Source organism: Tachysurus vachellii, chromosome 1 (assembly GCF_030014155.1).
Source record: "Tachysurus vachellii isolate PV-2020 chromosome 1, HZAU_Pvac_v1, whole genome shotgun sequence".
NCBI lineage: Eukaryota > Metazoa > Chordata > Actinopteri > Siluriformes > Bagridae > Tachysurus > Tachysurus vachellii.
Window position 1 is genome coordinate 11,580,842 of NC_083460.1, and position 18,330 is coordinate 11,599,171.

Below are 18,330 nucleotides of genomic sequence, written 5' to 3' on the forward strand. Positions count from 1 at the left end.
CTGTATATCAATACTTTATTATTAGGAAATAAGCTGATGGCTATCTTACTACAAACACAGCAGTTACAACCGGATAAGTCTATTTTCTGGCTGAGACTCTCTACTGGCTGTTGTTTAACCTACCCAACCAGAGATTAGGTGGCGAGCAGGGAGGACTGAGAAACGTGTACACGTTTAGAGTTTTAGGAGCAGTAAGACCTGTGAGAGGAGGGGAAAAGGGAAGACAGGAGGTGAAAAGTGGAAAGAGTGAGATTGAAAGAGAACAAACAGAAACACAAGGGTGAGACAGAACACAAAGAATCAAATGGTCTTGAATTAGTTAGTCGAGGCACGCAAATCATATTCATCATCAGTTTAGACAGCAGCACTGACAAATCGAGAAGGCAGAAGACAAGAGAACAATGAAAGGGTGACAGGAAGAACAAAGAGAAACTGACAAGAAAGCATGTAATGTTTCAATCAAAAGTTCAGGTCCAATACTGAATCTGCAATGAAGAATGGAAGACTCAGATTGGCATGTTACATCAGTCTGTACACACAAACACACACACACACACACACAGACAGACACAGACACACACACACACACATCTTACCAACAGAACCTTTAGCTGCTATGGCGACAGTCTCTAGCAGCACCTGGACGATACCTGCTCGTACCCGAGGCGTGTTCTTATTGTGTGTGTCCAGGTGATTCAGAACTTGCTGGATCACATGATGTGAGTGCTGAGCCTAGAAAACACACACACACGCACACACACACACACAAACACACCATTATTATTCACTGATACTGAACATTTTTTCATAAGTCTCCACACACATGAACAGCTGATATAAATTGATGTGCACATTACCGTCACCCACAAACACTTGAACAAAGACCTTCAAACATCACTTTTAGATGTGAACTGATTGCCTCTTATCTTTAATAGTAGATGTTGAACACCTGTGATCACCAGGCAAGGAAATCAAAGACAGGATGGTGTAGAACAGAAAGAGAGATGGGGGAACTGCACTGTGTGTGTGTGTGTGTGTGTGTGTGTGTGTGTGTCTTGCCTGTATGGAGTACATGATGATTTTGAAGCAGGATACAGCAAACTCATTTGGATCCCACAAATGATGATTATCCAAATGCCTGGAATAGAGAAAGAGAGAGAGCGTCAGACACACACAGACTCTCACACAGACTCTCACACAGACTCTCACACAGACTCTCACACAGACACTCACACAGACACTCACACAGACTCTCACACAGACTCTCACACAGACTCTCACACAGACTCTCACACAGACTCTCACACAGACTCTCACACAGACTCTCACACAGACTCTCACACAGACTCTCACACAGACACTCACACAGACACTCACACAGACACTCACACAGACACTCACACAGACACTCACACAGACACACACAGACACACACAGACACTCACACAGACTCTCACACAGACACTCACACAGACATACACACACAGACATACACACACAGACATACACACAGACTCTCACACAGACACACACAGACTCTCACACAGACACTCACACAGACACTCACACAGACACTCACACAGACACTCACACAGACACTCACACAGACACACACACAGACACACACACAGACACACACACAGACACACACACAGGCACACACACAGGCACACACACAGACTCTCACACAGACTCTCACACAGACACACACACAGACACACACACAGACTCTCACACAGACTCTCACACAGACTCTCACACAGACTCTCACACAGACACACACACAGACACACACACAGACACACACACAGACACACACACAGGCACACACACAGGCACACACACAGACTCTCACACAGACTCTCACACAGACACACACACACACAGACTCTCACACAGACACACACAGACACACACAGACACACACACAGACACACACACAGACACACACACAGACACACACACAGACACACACACAGACACACACACACACCTAGACACAAACACCCATGCAGACACCCATGCAGACACACACACAGACACACACACAGACACACACACAGACACACACACAGACACACACACAGACACACACACAGACACACACACACAGACACAGCCGATCCTGACCTCCCTGGGGCCCTAAGCAAAATTCTGCTAAGGGGCCCTCCTACCTCCCTCATTTTAAAAAAGTTTGCTCCATCTCTCGGTCAAAGAGTAAAACAATACGGAATTGAATGAGGTATAAACAAATCTTTATTGAATGGAATATTTTAAATAGAATTTTGAGTTGAATATTAGCAATAACCCCACTTAAACTGCCTCCCTCAGATTCCTCTTTATCCATTTTCAAATATAAAATACTATTTATAATATGACTTGGCTCTTGCAATATTCAACTAGTGAATATGCACTAGCAGATATCAGAAATTACGTTTTTACTAGTGTTAAATGTAATTCCTGATATCAAAAATATGGTTACTACTAGAAATCACACTCTTAATATTTACATTTTAAGTATTGAAAACTGAATTCTTGATATCAAAAATCCATATCATGTTAATGAATAAAAGATGAAATGGCTTGCCATACCGTATCACTGTGTTTTATAGTATGCATGAGAGCAATACTTGATCCCTGATGGTTATTATCTACTGAGGGATGTGCATTCATATTGACCTGGCATTATGTCCATTCCAATGTAAATCGAATGGTTTCCATATTGCATTAACGTTGTTGTAACCTTAATTGAGAGACTATAAACATTGTCATTTAGGAGCGCTATCACGCTACTTTTTGTACTGGTCCCCACACAGATGTTGCTGCTGGAAAGCACGCGTGTCATTTCGTGCACGATTGCACGCGCATATGAACGCATGTTCACGCGCGGCGCGGTTATCGAGCTGCCGTTTATAAACACCTTTGCCCTTCGGCGTTTATTCACGCGAATGTTCACGCAATAAATTGTTGTGTGACAGACAGGCCAAGAGATGCACCAGCAGCACTGCACAGCTATTTTAACTAGTCAGATAGAGACTAGAGACAGAATCAACTTAACTTTACTGTTATTTGCTCTTGCTGACATCAAACTTGAAGAGAACACAAGTTTACCTGATTGCTGTTCTCGCATTTCACTCTCATTTTGTTTCTTTTTCTCTTTTCATGGCCAGATGGATAGCTCCGTTTCATATTGTCATCTACACAGTAAACATTAACACGCGCTGTAAAATGAGGCGGGGGAGGCGGGGCCTTGCGTAATTTGTGGGGCCCTATGCAACTTGCGTAGTGAGCGTATAGGGCCGATCGGCTCTGCACACAGACATACACACAGACACAGCTACAATCAGGGATTAAACTGAGTAAACAGAACAAGATGAGAAATACTTTAAATTATATAATTTGTTTGTATGTTGCTACATTTTGACCATTTTGGTTTTTTCATCTTTCATTATAAATTCAAACTGTTTGTATTATTTAAGTTTTTTTCAGTGAAATCTTTATGTATTTTTAATACCGATGTCTTTAATGACCAGATTTATAATTACAACATGGTGACTGTAAGAAAGACTAAAACTCTTCCTTTAATTCTTCATTCTAAATCATCTGCAGCTATTTGGAGAACATTCCGTTTTTAGCATGACCTTTAAGTCAGATTAATATTTATCACCAAGAACATGACTATGAACATGGCATTTGCACATCAGCAGTAAAGCAGGCATGTATGATTTACAAAGCACAGCATTTTTCATCTAGCACACTAATCAAGATAAAACCGTTTAATAATTTCAATTTGAATGAGCTGTACTGTCTTTATCTAAATGAATAGGAAATCTAAAGCTATCAGGCCAAATTAAAGGTACATTACTGAAGATTATTCCAGCTTGGTGACGTTTCATTCCTCTTTAAACCAATGTCTCTCATTCTCACCTATTTATAGCCATTTGTTTGATAGCCATATGTGAAATTGTCTCATTTTGATTTGCTGCTACAGGAATGGCCTAGAGTGCCTTTGCTGTTTATCTTTGTAATGAACTCTCATGAGTTGTTCTGCTGACCCACACTACCAGTTCTAGCTAGTTTCCATGAGTTAGCGATTCCTGTGAAGGTGGGTTTTGTGACGTATTATCTAACCCGGCTCTCAAATTGCCATTCAGACAGGTTAAGAGTTTCAGACAAATGTCTGAATGTTGTCGTAGAATGTCTGTAGTAATTACAATTGATTCACATGGGACAAGAAAGTTCTTTGTAAATCGCAGTGATCGTTCCAGATAGAGATCTTCACAATGCTGTCACATTAAACATCATATGAATACAAACTGCTTGTGCTGAGTGTTGCAACTGTGGTGTAGGTCTCTGGCTTATTGTCAGTAAGACTCAAGCACATATCTCAACCTGCACTGGGAACTCCATAAATGATCTAAAAGTCCCAGAATCATTAAGTCAATTTGTCTATATTTTATTGCTCTGATTTTTAAATCTCTGTCCATATGGTTTCATTTGAATGTCTTTATACTGAAGAATTATAAGATATTTTATCTGGGGTTATTGTTTTTATGACATCTGATTCAGATGGATAACATTTATGTAATGAAGAATGGCTTTACTTTACTTTCCTCATGTAAATCTAGTCCAACCTGAGCAAGGCTTAAGTGGGAAAAACCCATCGACATGATTTATGTAAAGTTGGCCGTTAAAACACTTTTTTATTTTTAATTTTTTTTATTACATTTCTTGTCATTAAGTCATTTTGAAAGCATGGCAGAAGGCTGGAGTAAACACACACACACAGAGAAGCAGCACAACCAGGAATGTGGTTTCCTCAGATACATACAGTAATACAGCTGTGCTGAAGCCATGCTTTTAACAATTAGTCTTTATGGTGTACTATTTCCCCCAAGGTTTTTGTACCAATTAGAAGAAATAATAAAACAATACCCGCTGCACATTTAATGGGCCGATGAATAATTAATAATAATGATAATTCACCCACACCTGGACACATAAAATAAGCTAGAGCTGCACACGGACACTTGGGATTTCTTATAACGCGTTTTGAATCAGTCTGCTAATCTGACAGGATTTATTATCTGTTTTCTTGTCTCATATGGACACTATCTGCTTTATTTCAAATCCAGTACAAATATCCTTCCCCTTGCTTTTCCCACTTTTCTCTTTTTCCTTCCATCATCCTCATCTTTTTTCTCTCTTGTCTGCCTGTAGTCGCCATGGTGACGTCAATCTGCCCCCAATCTGAGCTATTTTTAGAACGCCTGGAAGAAAGCCTCCCCAATCCTTCCTTCCAACCCCCCCCCCACCTTTATTCCTTATCAAAGATACAGATCTGTCCCCTAAAGATTAAACCTCTCTCCTTTTAGTGCACTTCAAAATCTTCCTACACACACACACACAAAACACACACACACACACACACACAAAACACACAAATCAGCAAATAAACAGAAAGGAAGAAACAGAACTCAGAGTTAAATGAATTCAGAAGAAAGGGTGTGTGTGTGTGACATTACACAATTTGCTGAAAAGGACATGTGTGTAACGTGCCAAAAAGGTTGAATGCAATGCTTTGATATTCGCTTCCCACAGTCATCCAGCTCACTTCTAATTGGCTGATAACTAAGCAGAGACAAAAGAATCTCATTAGCGAGCCTTGACAGCACAAACAGAGCACATTAGCTTCTGCATTATCGGTCAGATCCGGGTGTTCAAATCCCTGATGGAAGAAGCGTCTTCTGGGTCACAGAGCTGCTAATGTGTCTGCTGTTGGAAGTTAAAGGGAAGAGTTTATATCTGTAAATATTCAGATATATTCTCAATATAACTCAATATTTGGGAAAGTGCTTTAAGAATTTAAAAGAGTAAGTGAGGTATTTCTTGTTACAACAAATTTCTTGTTGTTGTAACAACAACAACAAAAACAACAACACTAATACTAATTTTACTTCTACTACGACCAATAACAATGATAATGATAATAAAAAGAAGACCATTTCTATTTGATTTACTTAATGAGCTAAAAGCTTAGCATCAAAAGTACAAAATCCAAAGTAGGACAAGTCTCTTTCCATTAGACAACAGAGAATTGTGGGAAAGTGATTGTGTCATCACTAACTCAACTACCTCTTTCAGGATATGATAAGGAAATGTTACCTTATACCACAGCACAATATGAGGGCTTCATATTCACCTGTTCATTCTAACAGGTTGTTTCTATAGTAACAGTAGAAAAAGTCTTTTACTCATTTATAGGGCATAAACAGAGAAAGAAGAAATAGTTTTGGTATATAACAAGTGTGATAGAGTGGAAGAAAATCGATTTCTGTAAGGACGTAATTATTTTCCAGTTAGTAAGTTTGCGGCCACTGGAGATTCTTCAGGTGATGTCTTAGCAATTTCTGGAACATCAGAAGTTGCATTTTTTTTTAAAAACACAAGAGACTTGTGAAAGAATGTTTCTAATGTTTCAGAAAAAAAAATATTTTAAACCTCTTCCACACGGTGGAGTTGATAGAACTAAAGCTATTTGTAACCACTGCAAAGCTGAATTGTCTCATCATCGGAGTACCTCGAGTCTGAAGTATCACTTAAATGTAAAGTTGGAAGAATGGATACATGCAGTTAATTTTGTCCACTCAACCTGCATCACTGAAAGTTTTTTTTTTTGTGGACTGAGATTCTCAGTCTCTTAAAGGAGACTGATGTTGTTGCTCGGAAGGGGCCAGTTATAATGTTATGATCGAGGTTCTGGACATAATTATTTATTTATTTATTTATTTATTTTTTACAAACTAAACAAAACGTTAATGTTTTATTTAATAAAACATTAACGTTTTAATGTTTTATTTATACGTTAATGTTATATTTAATTTGATTACATTAATGTTTAAGTTAAGATTTACAAGAAGTGTTAACTGCTATTTATTTGTTTAAAGTTTTGACAAACCAAATGTTATTGCACTTTTGTTCATACAGCAGTACTTTGAAAGAATAAAATTATGCAATACACTACTTTTGATTTCATTATTGAATTTTGCGCATGCTGCGATTAATCACGATTAATCACAGAAAACTCATGTGATTAATCGTGATTAAAATATTTAACCGTTGCCCAGCACTAATATATATATATACACACACACACACACACACAGCTCAAAAAATAAAGGGAACACTTAAGCAACACATCCTAGATCTGAATGAATGAAATAGTCTTATTAAATACTTTGTTCTTTATATAGTTGAATGTGTTGACAACAAAATCACATCACACACAAATGAAAAAAAATCAAATTTATTAACCCATGAAGGTCTGGATTTGGAGTCACACTCAAAATTGAAATGGAAAAACACACTACAGGCTGATCCAACTGATGTAATGTTCTTAAAACAAGTCAAAACGAGGCTCAGTAGTGTGTGTGGCCTCCACGTGCCTGTATGATCTCCCTTCAACGCCAGGGCATGCTCCTGATGAGGTGGCGGATGGTGTCCTGAGGGATCTCCTCCCAGACCTGGATTAAAGCATCCGCCAATTCCTGGACAGTCTGTGGTGCACCGTGGCATTGGTGGACGGAGCGAGACATGATGTCCCAGATGTGCTCAATTGGATTCGGGTCTGGGGAACGGGCGGGCCAGTCCATAGCATCAATGCCTTCGTCTTGCAGGAACTGCTGACACACTCCAGCCACATGAGGTCTAGCATTGTCTTGCATCAGGAGGAACCCAGGGCCAACCGCAACGGCATATGGTCTCACAATGGGTCTGAGGATCTCATCTCGGTACCTAATGGCAGTCAGGTAAGCACATGGAGGGCTGTGCGGCCCTACAAAGAAATGCCACCCCACACCATTACTGACCCACTGCCAAACCGGTCATGCTGGAGGATGTCGCAGGCAGCAGAACGTCTCCAGACTCTGTCACATCTGTCACATGTGCTCAGTGTGAACCTGCTTTCGTCTGTGAAGAGCACAGGGCACCAGTGGCGAATTTGGCAATCTTGGTGTTCTCTGGCAAATGCCAAACATCCTGCCTGGTGTTGTGCTGTAAGCGTAACCCCCACCTGTGGACGTCGGGCCCTTATACCACCCTCATGGAGTCTGTTTCTGACCGTTTTGAGCAGATACATGCTGGAGGTAATTTTGCAGGGCTCTTGCAGTGCTCCTCCTGTTCCTCCTTGCACAAAGGCAGAGGTAGCGGTCCTGCTGCTGGGTTGTTGCCCTCCTATGGCCTCCTCCACGTCTCCTGATTTACTGGCCTGTCTCCTGGTAGCGCCTTCATGCTCTGGACACTACGCTGACAGACACAGCAAAACCTCTTGCCACAGCACGCATTGATGTGCCATCCTGGACGAGCTGCACTACCTGAGCCACTTGTGTGGGTTATAGTCTCCGTCTCATGCTACCACTAGACTAAAAGCACTGCCAGCATTCAAAAGTGACCAAAACTGCAGAACCACTCCTTTATTGGGGGTGTCTTACTAATTACCTATAATTTCCACCTGTTGTCTATTCCATTTGCACAACAGCATGTGAAATTGATTGTCAATCAGTGTTGATTCCTAAGTGGGCAGTTTGATTTCACAGAAGTGTGATTGACTTGGAGTTACATTGTGTTGTTTAAGTGTTCCCTTTATTTTTTTGAGCAGTGTATATATGTGTATATATATATATACACACATATACATACCATGTTTCTTCTCTATGTTTCTTTAAACTGCAAATCTAATCCTATATAAACAAAACAGAAACAATACCAAAATTCGCTAGTTTAGGAGAAGGTGAGTATTATGGAGACCCTAGCAAAACCTCTTCAGCTGGAAGGAACTGGAGACTATTTTGCTAACTAAGTGTTAGGAGGCTTTTGTGAGCTCCTTGGGCCAAATTCACTTTCTATATGTGCTTACAGAAGGTTAAGTTGTTGCCTGTAACTTTTTAGCCCTTCCTCTTTCTACCTGCCATTTAGCTTTAAATCGAGTGTCAAGCTCAGTTTAAAGAGGCTAAGTGCCGACATTACAGTCTACTCCATTAAGAGAATTTCTTAGTCACCGCAGGCGTAGACGGCACTCCAACATGCCAATCGCTATGTAATGCTTTTGGGGTTTTTTTTCCACTTGACGAAAGTGTAAGTATTTTTGAGGACTTGCAAGCATCTGAATGAAGCAGTTGAAAAGATCACACAATGGTATGTTCTGTACGTTGGTGTTTCAATCGAATTGACACGCTGCTATGGAAACTGTACTTACACAAGCACGGGCTGAACGGCGTTGTTCATGTTTCCATATGCAGCACGACCGAGCAACTCCCGAAAGCAGCTCTCAGCCAGGGATGCAGGGTTCTCCTCTCCTCCGCCCCTGAGGAAGAGAAAGCAGAAATGTAAAGATGCTGAATTATCATCTTATTATAGTACTAGAACTAAGAAAAAGCTCTGACGTAAGAAACGAGTCACAGCATTTATGTCTGAGAAATGCAGGATAGACCACAGTATGCTGGAATTCAGTCTTCCAGGACAGAAACTGGGCATCTGAGCTAAACAAAGAAGGATCTCTACGGACCAGGAACTTTTTTTTTTAATATATTTTTCAAATAATGACAAAATATTAATGCACACAACTTCTGACTCTAAAATCACATGAACCGTATCGAAGCAGTGTCAGACAAATTGGAATGTAGATTTGGATTTAAATCCCTAATGAGCAGAAACAACAATGGCATGGAAAAGCACCTGAGACCACATGAGCTAGAGGAATGAAAGTCCTGGGATGAGCTCAGGATAGTTTTAAACAAATAAGTTACAAAATATGAAACCATATTATTCAAGTTAAGATCAAATTTATTTTATAAAGCATACCTAACAAATATAAAAATAAAGCATACTTAGCACAACCTACTGTAAGATGTGATTGAATGATTTATGCCCACATAGTTAAGAGTGAAGAGTTAAGAACCAGGCAAATGTTCCTACAAGGGCAAAGTGATAAATCTTCCTGTGTTCCTATAATCATTTGGTCCCCACACATGATCTAAACACATGAGCAACACACAGACCTTCCCAATAATGGTCGAAAAAGAACAGACGCAAATACACTCATCCCTTCATGGATCAATGAAGGACCGGCTATGAAATACAAAATGCATGAGCCGGTAGTCTATATTTAACAGGAGGTCATTCAGAAGAGCTTCAGGTAACATCAGAAAAGCACTAAATACAGAAAAGCCATCTAACAGCTCTCAAATTACAAAAAGCCACCTGAAAACCAGACACGGACAAAACGTGTGGTTGTGGGACTTCAATATTTTGCTAGAGAGCATTGTTATTTTTGTCCTTTACTCCGTATCTCTCTTTCACAGTCAAAGGCTTTCAGCTCCCATTTAGCTCCTGAAAAAGCGATTATTAACATCGGAATCATTATTCGCCGCAGATACAAGTGCAAAAACACAAACACACCTTCAGTTTCCATCACTGCACATCATGGTATCTCTAGGTCCTGTCTATTTCAATATTTCTAGAAGTATATTCCATCTGAAAATGTGCTTTTCCTGTTTATCCACAAAAGAGATTTTCACAGTCACAACTCAATTCTAACTGTGTTGCCAAAATATGCTCAACCAGACAGCAGCTGAATTGAACTCACTTATAACTGTTTCCAAACAACATGGAGTATAAAACTGACCAAACTTCCTGACACTCGCTTCATCAGAAAAAAAAACAGGAACTATGACAAAGTGACAGTGAGAAAAAGAACGTGATCTCAATCTGAGTAAAACGTTAATTTCATCAATACAGAAACAGCCAAGAAGTCGAGTCCTTCATGTTAATGATCTGTTTGTGTTTTTCATTGTAACTTTGAACAATGTTTTAAACTCATGGTATCTTAAGTATGTAACCTAGTGAACCAGCATTAATGTATCCAATGATAGAGATTTAAGCACTTATGTACGTCGCTCTGGATAAGGGCGTCTGCCAAATGCTGTAAATGTAAATGTTTGTGCTACGCTTAAAACATACGTCAAACATTCATTCATTCATTCATTCATCTTCTACCGCTTATCCGAACTACCTCGGGTCACGGGAAGCCTGTGCCTGTCTCAGGCATCATTGGGCATCAAGGCAGGATACACCCTGGACGGAGTGCCAACCCATCGCAGGGCACACACATTCCCATTCACTCACGCACTCACACACTACGGACAATTTTAACAGAGATACCAATCAACCTACCATGCATGTCTTTGGACCGGGGGAGGAAACCGAAGTACCCGGAGGAAACCCCCGAGGCACGGGGAGAACATGCAAACTCCACACACACAAGGCGGAGGCGGGAATCGAACCCCCAACCCTGGAGGTGTGAAGCAAACGTGCTAACCACTAAGCCACCGTGTCCCCCTCATACATCAAACAGTTCAATTTAAATAGAATTTTTTATAGCACTTTTAACAATTAACGTTGTCTCAAAGCAGCTTACAGAAGTATAGAAACAGCATAAAAATTGTAATATTAAGTTACCAACACTTATCCCTACTGAGCAAGCCAGAGGCAACGGTGACAAGATGATATGAGGAAAAAACCTTTATAGGAACCAGACTCAGAAGAGAACCCATCCTCATTTTGATGACCCTAGACAGTACATAATGTGAATTTAAATACTGTCCTTTCTACAACAGCTTGTATTCAAGTGAAATTAAGCAACCAATAGCTTCTAAGGAACTAATTGGTCATTTCTCAGTTCATTACAGACTTAACATTATTTCTTTCCTGTCAACGTCTTCAACAGGAACAGGAAACAAAGAAAGTGACTGAAAATTGATTCTTTTAGAGATCCAATCAGATCGTTATCTTTATCTTGGATTATGAACAGAAGGACAGATGGCAACAAACTGAACTGATAAATGAAAGTGTAAATAACATCTCTGTATAACAAAGAGGAAGTTTGAAGAAAATGATCTTCAAACTTCAAACTGTTTTTTTTTGTTGTTTTTTTTTGAGAAAATATTCAATTATAATTTATGTTTATCCTACTGAATCAACTGAAATCAAGACAATTATCAATAAATTCTAAACCTTCAGGGACTTTCGTTGATCTCCCGAAGCTTCAGTCACATCTCAGAAAAACAAGATGTTAAAAAAAGGGAATATGTATGTGGGTGTGAGCGCAACCCAGCAAGAACGACTGCGTGAGTGTTCCTGTGACTCATTCATGTCTTGCAAGTTGAAGAAGAGGAAGTTTATACAGTCAACACACTAATCCAAATACAGATATATAAAAATAAATAAATAAAAAGCACTCAGTTATTTCAAAAGACACCACAAACTTTATGGAAAGAAGCTGGAGAAAAGAAGAGGAAACACACTAAACTGTGCACAGATTGTACAACTTTTTAAAGTCATTTAGAACAGTAAGGAGACTTTCACATTGCCATTTAGTCTGAAATAGTGCATGTTGTGCATGAAATGATGGGAATATAAAAGCTGATATGTGGACTGGGACACTGGTAGCCTTACTGCATAAGAGGACCAAAAATTCTATAATTATGGTGAGAAAGTTTAGCAAACAAACAAACAAAAAAACATTCTGGTGGGTCAAGTAAAGCATACAAACAAAAAAGAAATATTGCGAGTCAAGTACAGCAAACATCACAAATTTGGAAACCATCTAAGACTTTTTAAGCTGTCCATCAAACTAGAGAGGCAGCAAAGTTCACAAGCCTGTGTCCACTTATTGAAATGTGTACCGTAAGCTCATGTGCTGCTAGCTACAAGGCTAGAGAGACAACAGATCTGATACCAAGCTAACAATCTTTTCTTGGTGTGTTTTATTCTATAGAACACATTGGGTCAATACACAGAAAATTAATATTGGGTACTAGCCCTCTTGGCCTAATGGGTAAAATCCGCTTTATAAAACTAAAATATTGTCGCAAACATGCCGCAGCTTGCTTGAGCACTGTGCAGACTCGATGACAACGCGTAGCAAGTGTAGGAACCATGTGAATGTAACAAACTGTTGCTCAAACTGGATTTTTGTGCGGCAAACAAGGTACCAGTGTTGATATACTAAATATCAGAATTCTTCTTGTCTAATCAATTTAGTGAACTGTAACAAACTGCTGTATTATAAAAAAAATGGCAATGTGCTTTCGTTTAATTTCTTTTATCCAAGTATTTAGCCGACATCGCACTATACTCTTGCCTCAAGTTTGCCTGGGACAGTTTGCCTGGGTCTTAGATCCACTGTTACTCGGGCCTGAATAATAAATGTGAATGAACGTGTGAATGCTAACACGTGCTTGTAAAACACCCAAAACAACCATTTTCCACCATTTCAGATCACCAGTTAAAACCTAGTTGAATGCACATTAAGGTTTCTTCATTAGACCAAACCAAAGCACAGCATTTAGGCAAGCTTCGGTAACAAACGTTTCCACTTTTGGGATCTTCACCTCCCAAAACTGCTTCACACTTTCATTTCTTCCTGTGTTGTGATTTACTGCTGTGAACCGTACGCATTAGTGCTGCATTGATTGTTGTGCACGGCAGTCATGGAACTGACACCCCCGGCTGCATGTGGCTGGTCCAAAACAAGTGGATTTGTTAATTTACTGCAGCATGTTGGTGGTCCTAATTTAATCGGTTTTTGTTTGCATACAGACAAGTCATTTCACGAGTCTTCAGTCTGGAGTCTGAGTCAAGTCACGGGTCACTCAACATGTGAATGAAGTGTGACTCAAGTCTTTTGCAGGCAGCAAAAATAAAATTTGCAGTGAACATGTGAATGTTGTATTGCCATCTGTGTTCCTCAGCAGAAATTAAATCTATGTGGAAACAGCAATCATTACTGATATGTTCTTAAGAATTCCCCCACTCTGATGGTTGATTACAATATCTGCAAGATTTTATGTATTACAATTGCTGCCACCTGATAAGTTGGTTAGATAATCGCATGAATAAGTGAACGTACAGATGTTCCTAATAAAATGCTCTGTAAGTGTATTTTGAAAATTTTTAGTGAGTTAGCAATCGATTTCCAAACCAAATCACATCTGGGATGCGACCAGACGGCCTTGCCTTTGCTTCCTACTTGAGCCTCAAGTATGAGCCCTGGGTGCTTCACTGGTTGGCCCTCGTTGGACCACATTTGGTAGGTACTATCCAATGCATACTGGGAACAACCCAAAGTCCAACACATCAACTTGGAGAACTGACTGTTCACTTGCTGACTAATATACTCCATCACTTGACAGGTGCCACTGGACTGAGATTCATGTTATTCACTTCACCTGTCAGTGGGTTTAATGCTATGGCTGATTGGTGTATGGATTTTAGGAGGAGAGGGTGTCAGACATACATCCAGAGCTTCACTTCTCTATAGATAGTTATAAGCAGTTTGGACTCTCTGGTGTCACACAGTGCTTTTAGCAAACTGCAATGCTCAGCCCCAACTGTAGTGCCTTTCTGATGCACTAAAAGTACCTGCTCAGGTAGATGCATAAATCAAGCTTTAACCGAGTAAAGCCTTGTTTGGGGCTAAAATATACTTATATCAATCAAAATTAATTATGTCATCAATCTTGCAATAACCAGTACCACTTGATGTAGTTCAGGAACCACATTTTGTATGCAGCTTGCCTTTGGTAGAGCCTTTCTCTGTCATTTTGTGGTGTAACAGGCTGTTTCCTGTACATACGACAACAAGCTCTTGAAATTTGAATCTTTATTTTTGGTCTTGAGAAACATGTTAAAATATAAGGTTCAAAGTATGACAAATTGTATATAGCATTTATTTTTTAATTTTATAATTTATTTTTTTATTTTTATTTTTAATATTTAATAAAGTTGTCAGGTTTCTGTCATGTCATTTAAACTAACAAGTCCAGCCATTTCTGACATTCATTGGGTCTTGCAAAATCAGAGACCCATTGCATATCTCTAGTGTGTGTGTGTTTGTGTGTGTGTACCTCTCTAAGTCGTCAATGTCCTGCATGTTGAAGAGCATGGAGGGAATAAGTTTGTCCATGTGCTGAGGTTCCCAGATGATTGCCTGCAATTCATCATTCACTGTCTTCCTTACGACTCCCTGTAGCCCTCTGATACCTGCTACACGAATCCTATACACACACACACACACACACACACACACACACACACAAATAAAGACATTTTAGACAAATACAGGGTGACTTCAAAGTCACATTTCCCCATGTGCTTCCAAACACCCTGATCACTGATAACAAACTGAAACAGCACACCTCAAAATGATGCTAAATAAGTGCATGTATATCACACCATACACACACCATACATACCATACATAGACCATACATACATACACACTAGTGATGCGCGGGTCGTGCGTGGGTGCTGTTTGGGGCGGGTAAAGAAATTGTCACTTTACTGCGGGGCGGGCCAATAATTTCATAAAAGCGGGAGCCGCGGGTTGGAAAAAACCCGACCCGCGCATCACTAATACACACTATACACATACACTACACACACCATAAACATAACATACACGCACACAATACACACACACACCATACATACATCATATATATATACACACACACCATACATACATCATACACAGACCATACATACATACTATACACATACACCATACATACATCATACAGTATATACACACACACCATACATACATACATACATACATACATACACACTATACACATACACACACACCATACATACATCATATATACACACACACACCATACATACATACATACATACATACATACATACACACTATACACATACACACACACCATACATACATCATATATACACACACACCATACATACCATACACAGACCATACATACATACACACATACATACACACTATACACATACACACACACCATACATACATCATACATACATACATATATCATATATACAGACATATCATACACAGACCATACATAGATACATATACACACACTATACACATACACATACCATACTTACATCATACTGTACATACATACATACGCACACCATATATACATACAACCCATACATACATATACAAACCCGACTCCAAAAAAGTTGGGACACTGTACAAATTGTGAATAAAAATGGAATGCAATAATTTACAAATCTCATAAACTTATATTTTATTCACAATAGAATATAGATAACATATCAAATGTTGAAAGTGAGACATTTTGAAATGTCATGCCAAATATTGGATCATTTTGGATTTCATGAGAGCTACACATTCCAAAAAAGTTGGGACAGGTAGCAATAAGAGGCCTGAAAAGTTAAATTTACATATAAGGAACAGTTTGAGGACCAATTTGCAAACTAGATTTGTAAAGTTCGAGCGACAAATTTTGATGTTGGCTTTGACGATGTTGTGACATCACCAGAATACACGTGAGGTAATTCCCCTCATTGGGCTGAGTGTTTTGATATACGACATGTCCATGTTGTGCTAATTTTCGTTTTTCACGTGACGTCAAATGACGTCATCAGAATACCCGTAAGGACGTTCCCTTATTGTTCTGAGTGTTTATATATATGACATGTCAATGTTGTAAAAAGTTTTTTGATTTTGCATATTTTGTGGGCGGGGCTGAGGGACAACCGAAAGGCCAGTCGGTACACCAATTTAAAACTTTGTTCAGAGTATCACCCTAAAGGAGCTGGCCGAGTTTGGTGTAGATAGTTCGAAAGCTTGCTGAGTTCTAAACCTCCAAAGTTTATAATGGGAGTCTATGAGGAAAAAGGCCATTTTGAAACCAGGTACCGGACGTACCGGTACTCGGATCGCTTAGAAAAGTAATAGCAACAAACTTCAGACCAGGGTCTACAACATATCCGAATTTGGTGCATGTGGTTCGAAAGCCCTAGGAGGAGTTACTCTTTATAAATTTTTGGATAAGCTTAAATAGGAAAACAGAATGTTGGCTTCTACAAATCCAACATAATTATTAGGTCAATTGGCAACATGATTGGGTATAAAAAGAGCCTCTGAGAGTGGCAGTGTCTCTCAGAAGTCAAAATGGGCAGAGGATCACCAATTCCCCAAATGCTGCGGCAAAAAATAGTGGAGCAATATCAGAAAGGAGTTTCTAAGAGAAAAATTGCAAAGAGTTTGAAGTTATCATCATCTACAGTGCATAATATCATCCAAAGATTCAGAGAATCTGGAACAATCTCTGTGCGTAAGGGTCAAGGCCGGAAAACCATACTGGATGCCCGTGATCTTCGGGCCCTTAGACGGCACTGCATCACATACAGAAATGCTACTGTAATGGAAATCACAACATGGGCTCAGGAATACTTCCAGAAAACATTGTCGGTGAACACAATCCACCGTGCCATTCGGCTAAAACTCTATAGGTCAAAAAAGAAGCCATATCTAAACATGATCCAGAAGCGCAGCCGTTTTCTCTGGGCCAAGGCTCATTTAAAATGGACTGTGAAAGTTCTTTTTGGAAAACTGGGACGCCATGTCATCCGGACTAAAGAGGACAAGGACAACCCGAGTTGTTATCAGCGCTCAGTTCAGAAGCCTGCATCACTGATGGTATGGGATTGCACGAGTGCGTGTGGCACGGGCAGCGTACACATCTGAAAAGGCACCATCAATGCTGAAAGGTATATCCAAGTTCTAGAACAACATATGCTCCCATCCAGACGTCATCTCTTTCAAGGAAGACCTTGCATTTTCCAACATGTCAATGCCAGACCACATACTGCATCAATTACAGCATCATGGCTGCGTAGAAGGAGGATCCGGGTACTGAAATGGTCAGCCTGCAGTCCAGATCTTTCACCCATAGAAAACATCTGGTGCATGATAAAGAGGAAGATGCGACAAAGAAGACCTAAGGCAGTTGAGCAACTAGAAGCCTGTATTAGACAAGAATGGGACAACATACTTGAGCAACTTGTCTCCTCAGTCCCCAGACGTTTGCAGACTGTTATAAAAAGAAGAGGGGATGCCACACAGTGGTAAACATGGCCTTGTCCCAACTTTTGTCGAATGTGTTTGATGTGTCATCTATGTTGTATTCTGAATAAAATATTGAAATTTGAAACTTCCACATCATTGCATTCTGTTTTTATTCACAATTTGTACAGTGTCCCAACTTTTTTGAAATCGGGTTTGTACACCATACACAAACACACCTGGTGCGTGTCTCTGCGTCTTCATGTGTGGAGTGGCACATGGCACTGAACTGAGAGACGAAGAAATCATAGCGCCGATGATATGAAGGCGTGTCTTCCTCAATGTTCGCAAACTTCACAAACTGTCACAAGAAAAAAAAAAAATTAAAACACGACACATCC

General features: G+C 39.7%; 1 protein-coding gene across 1 annotated transcript in view; it reads right to left on the reverse strand.

Annotated features, from left to right (window-relative positions):
- efr3a (EFR3 homolog A (S. cerevisiae)) overlaps window positions 1-18,330 on the reverse strand; it is a 63,702-nt gene that overhangs the window by 19,228 nt on the left and 26,144 nt on the right. The window contains exons 6-10 of the mRNA XM_060872319.1: window positions 18,169-18,290; window positions 14,964-15,113; window positions 9,254-9,361; window positions 1,060-1,138; window positions 597-732 (exon numbers count right to left, since the gene is read on the reverse strand). Of these exons, the coding sequence (XP_060728302.1) occupies window positions 597-732; window positions 1,060-1,138; window positions 9,254-9,361; window positions 14,964-15,113; window positions 18,169-18,290 (595 nt within the window). The remainder of the gene's footprint in view (window positions 1-596; window positions 733-1,059; window positions 1,139-9,253; window positions 9,362-14,963; window positions 15,114-18,168; window positions 18,291-18,330) is intronic.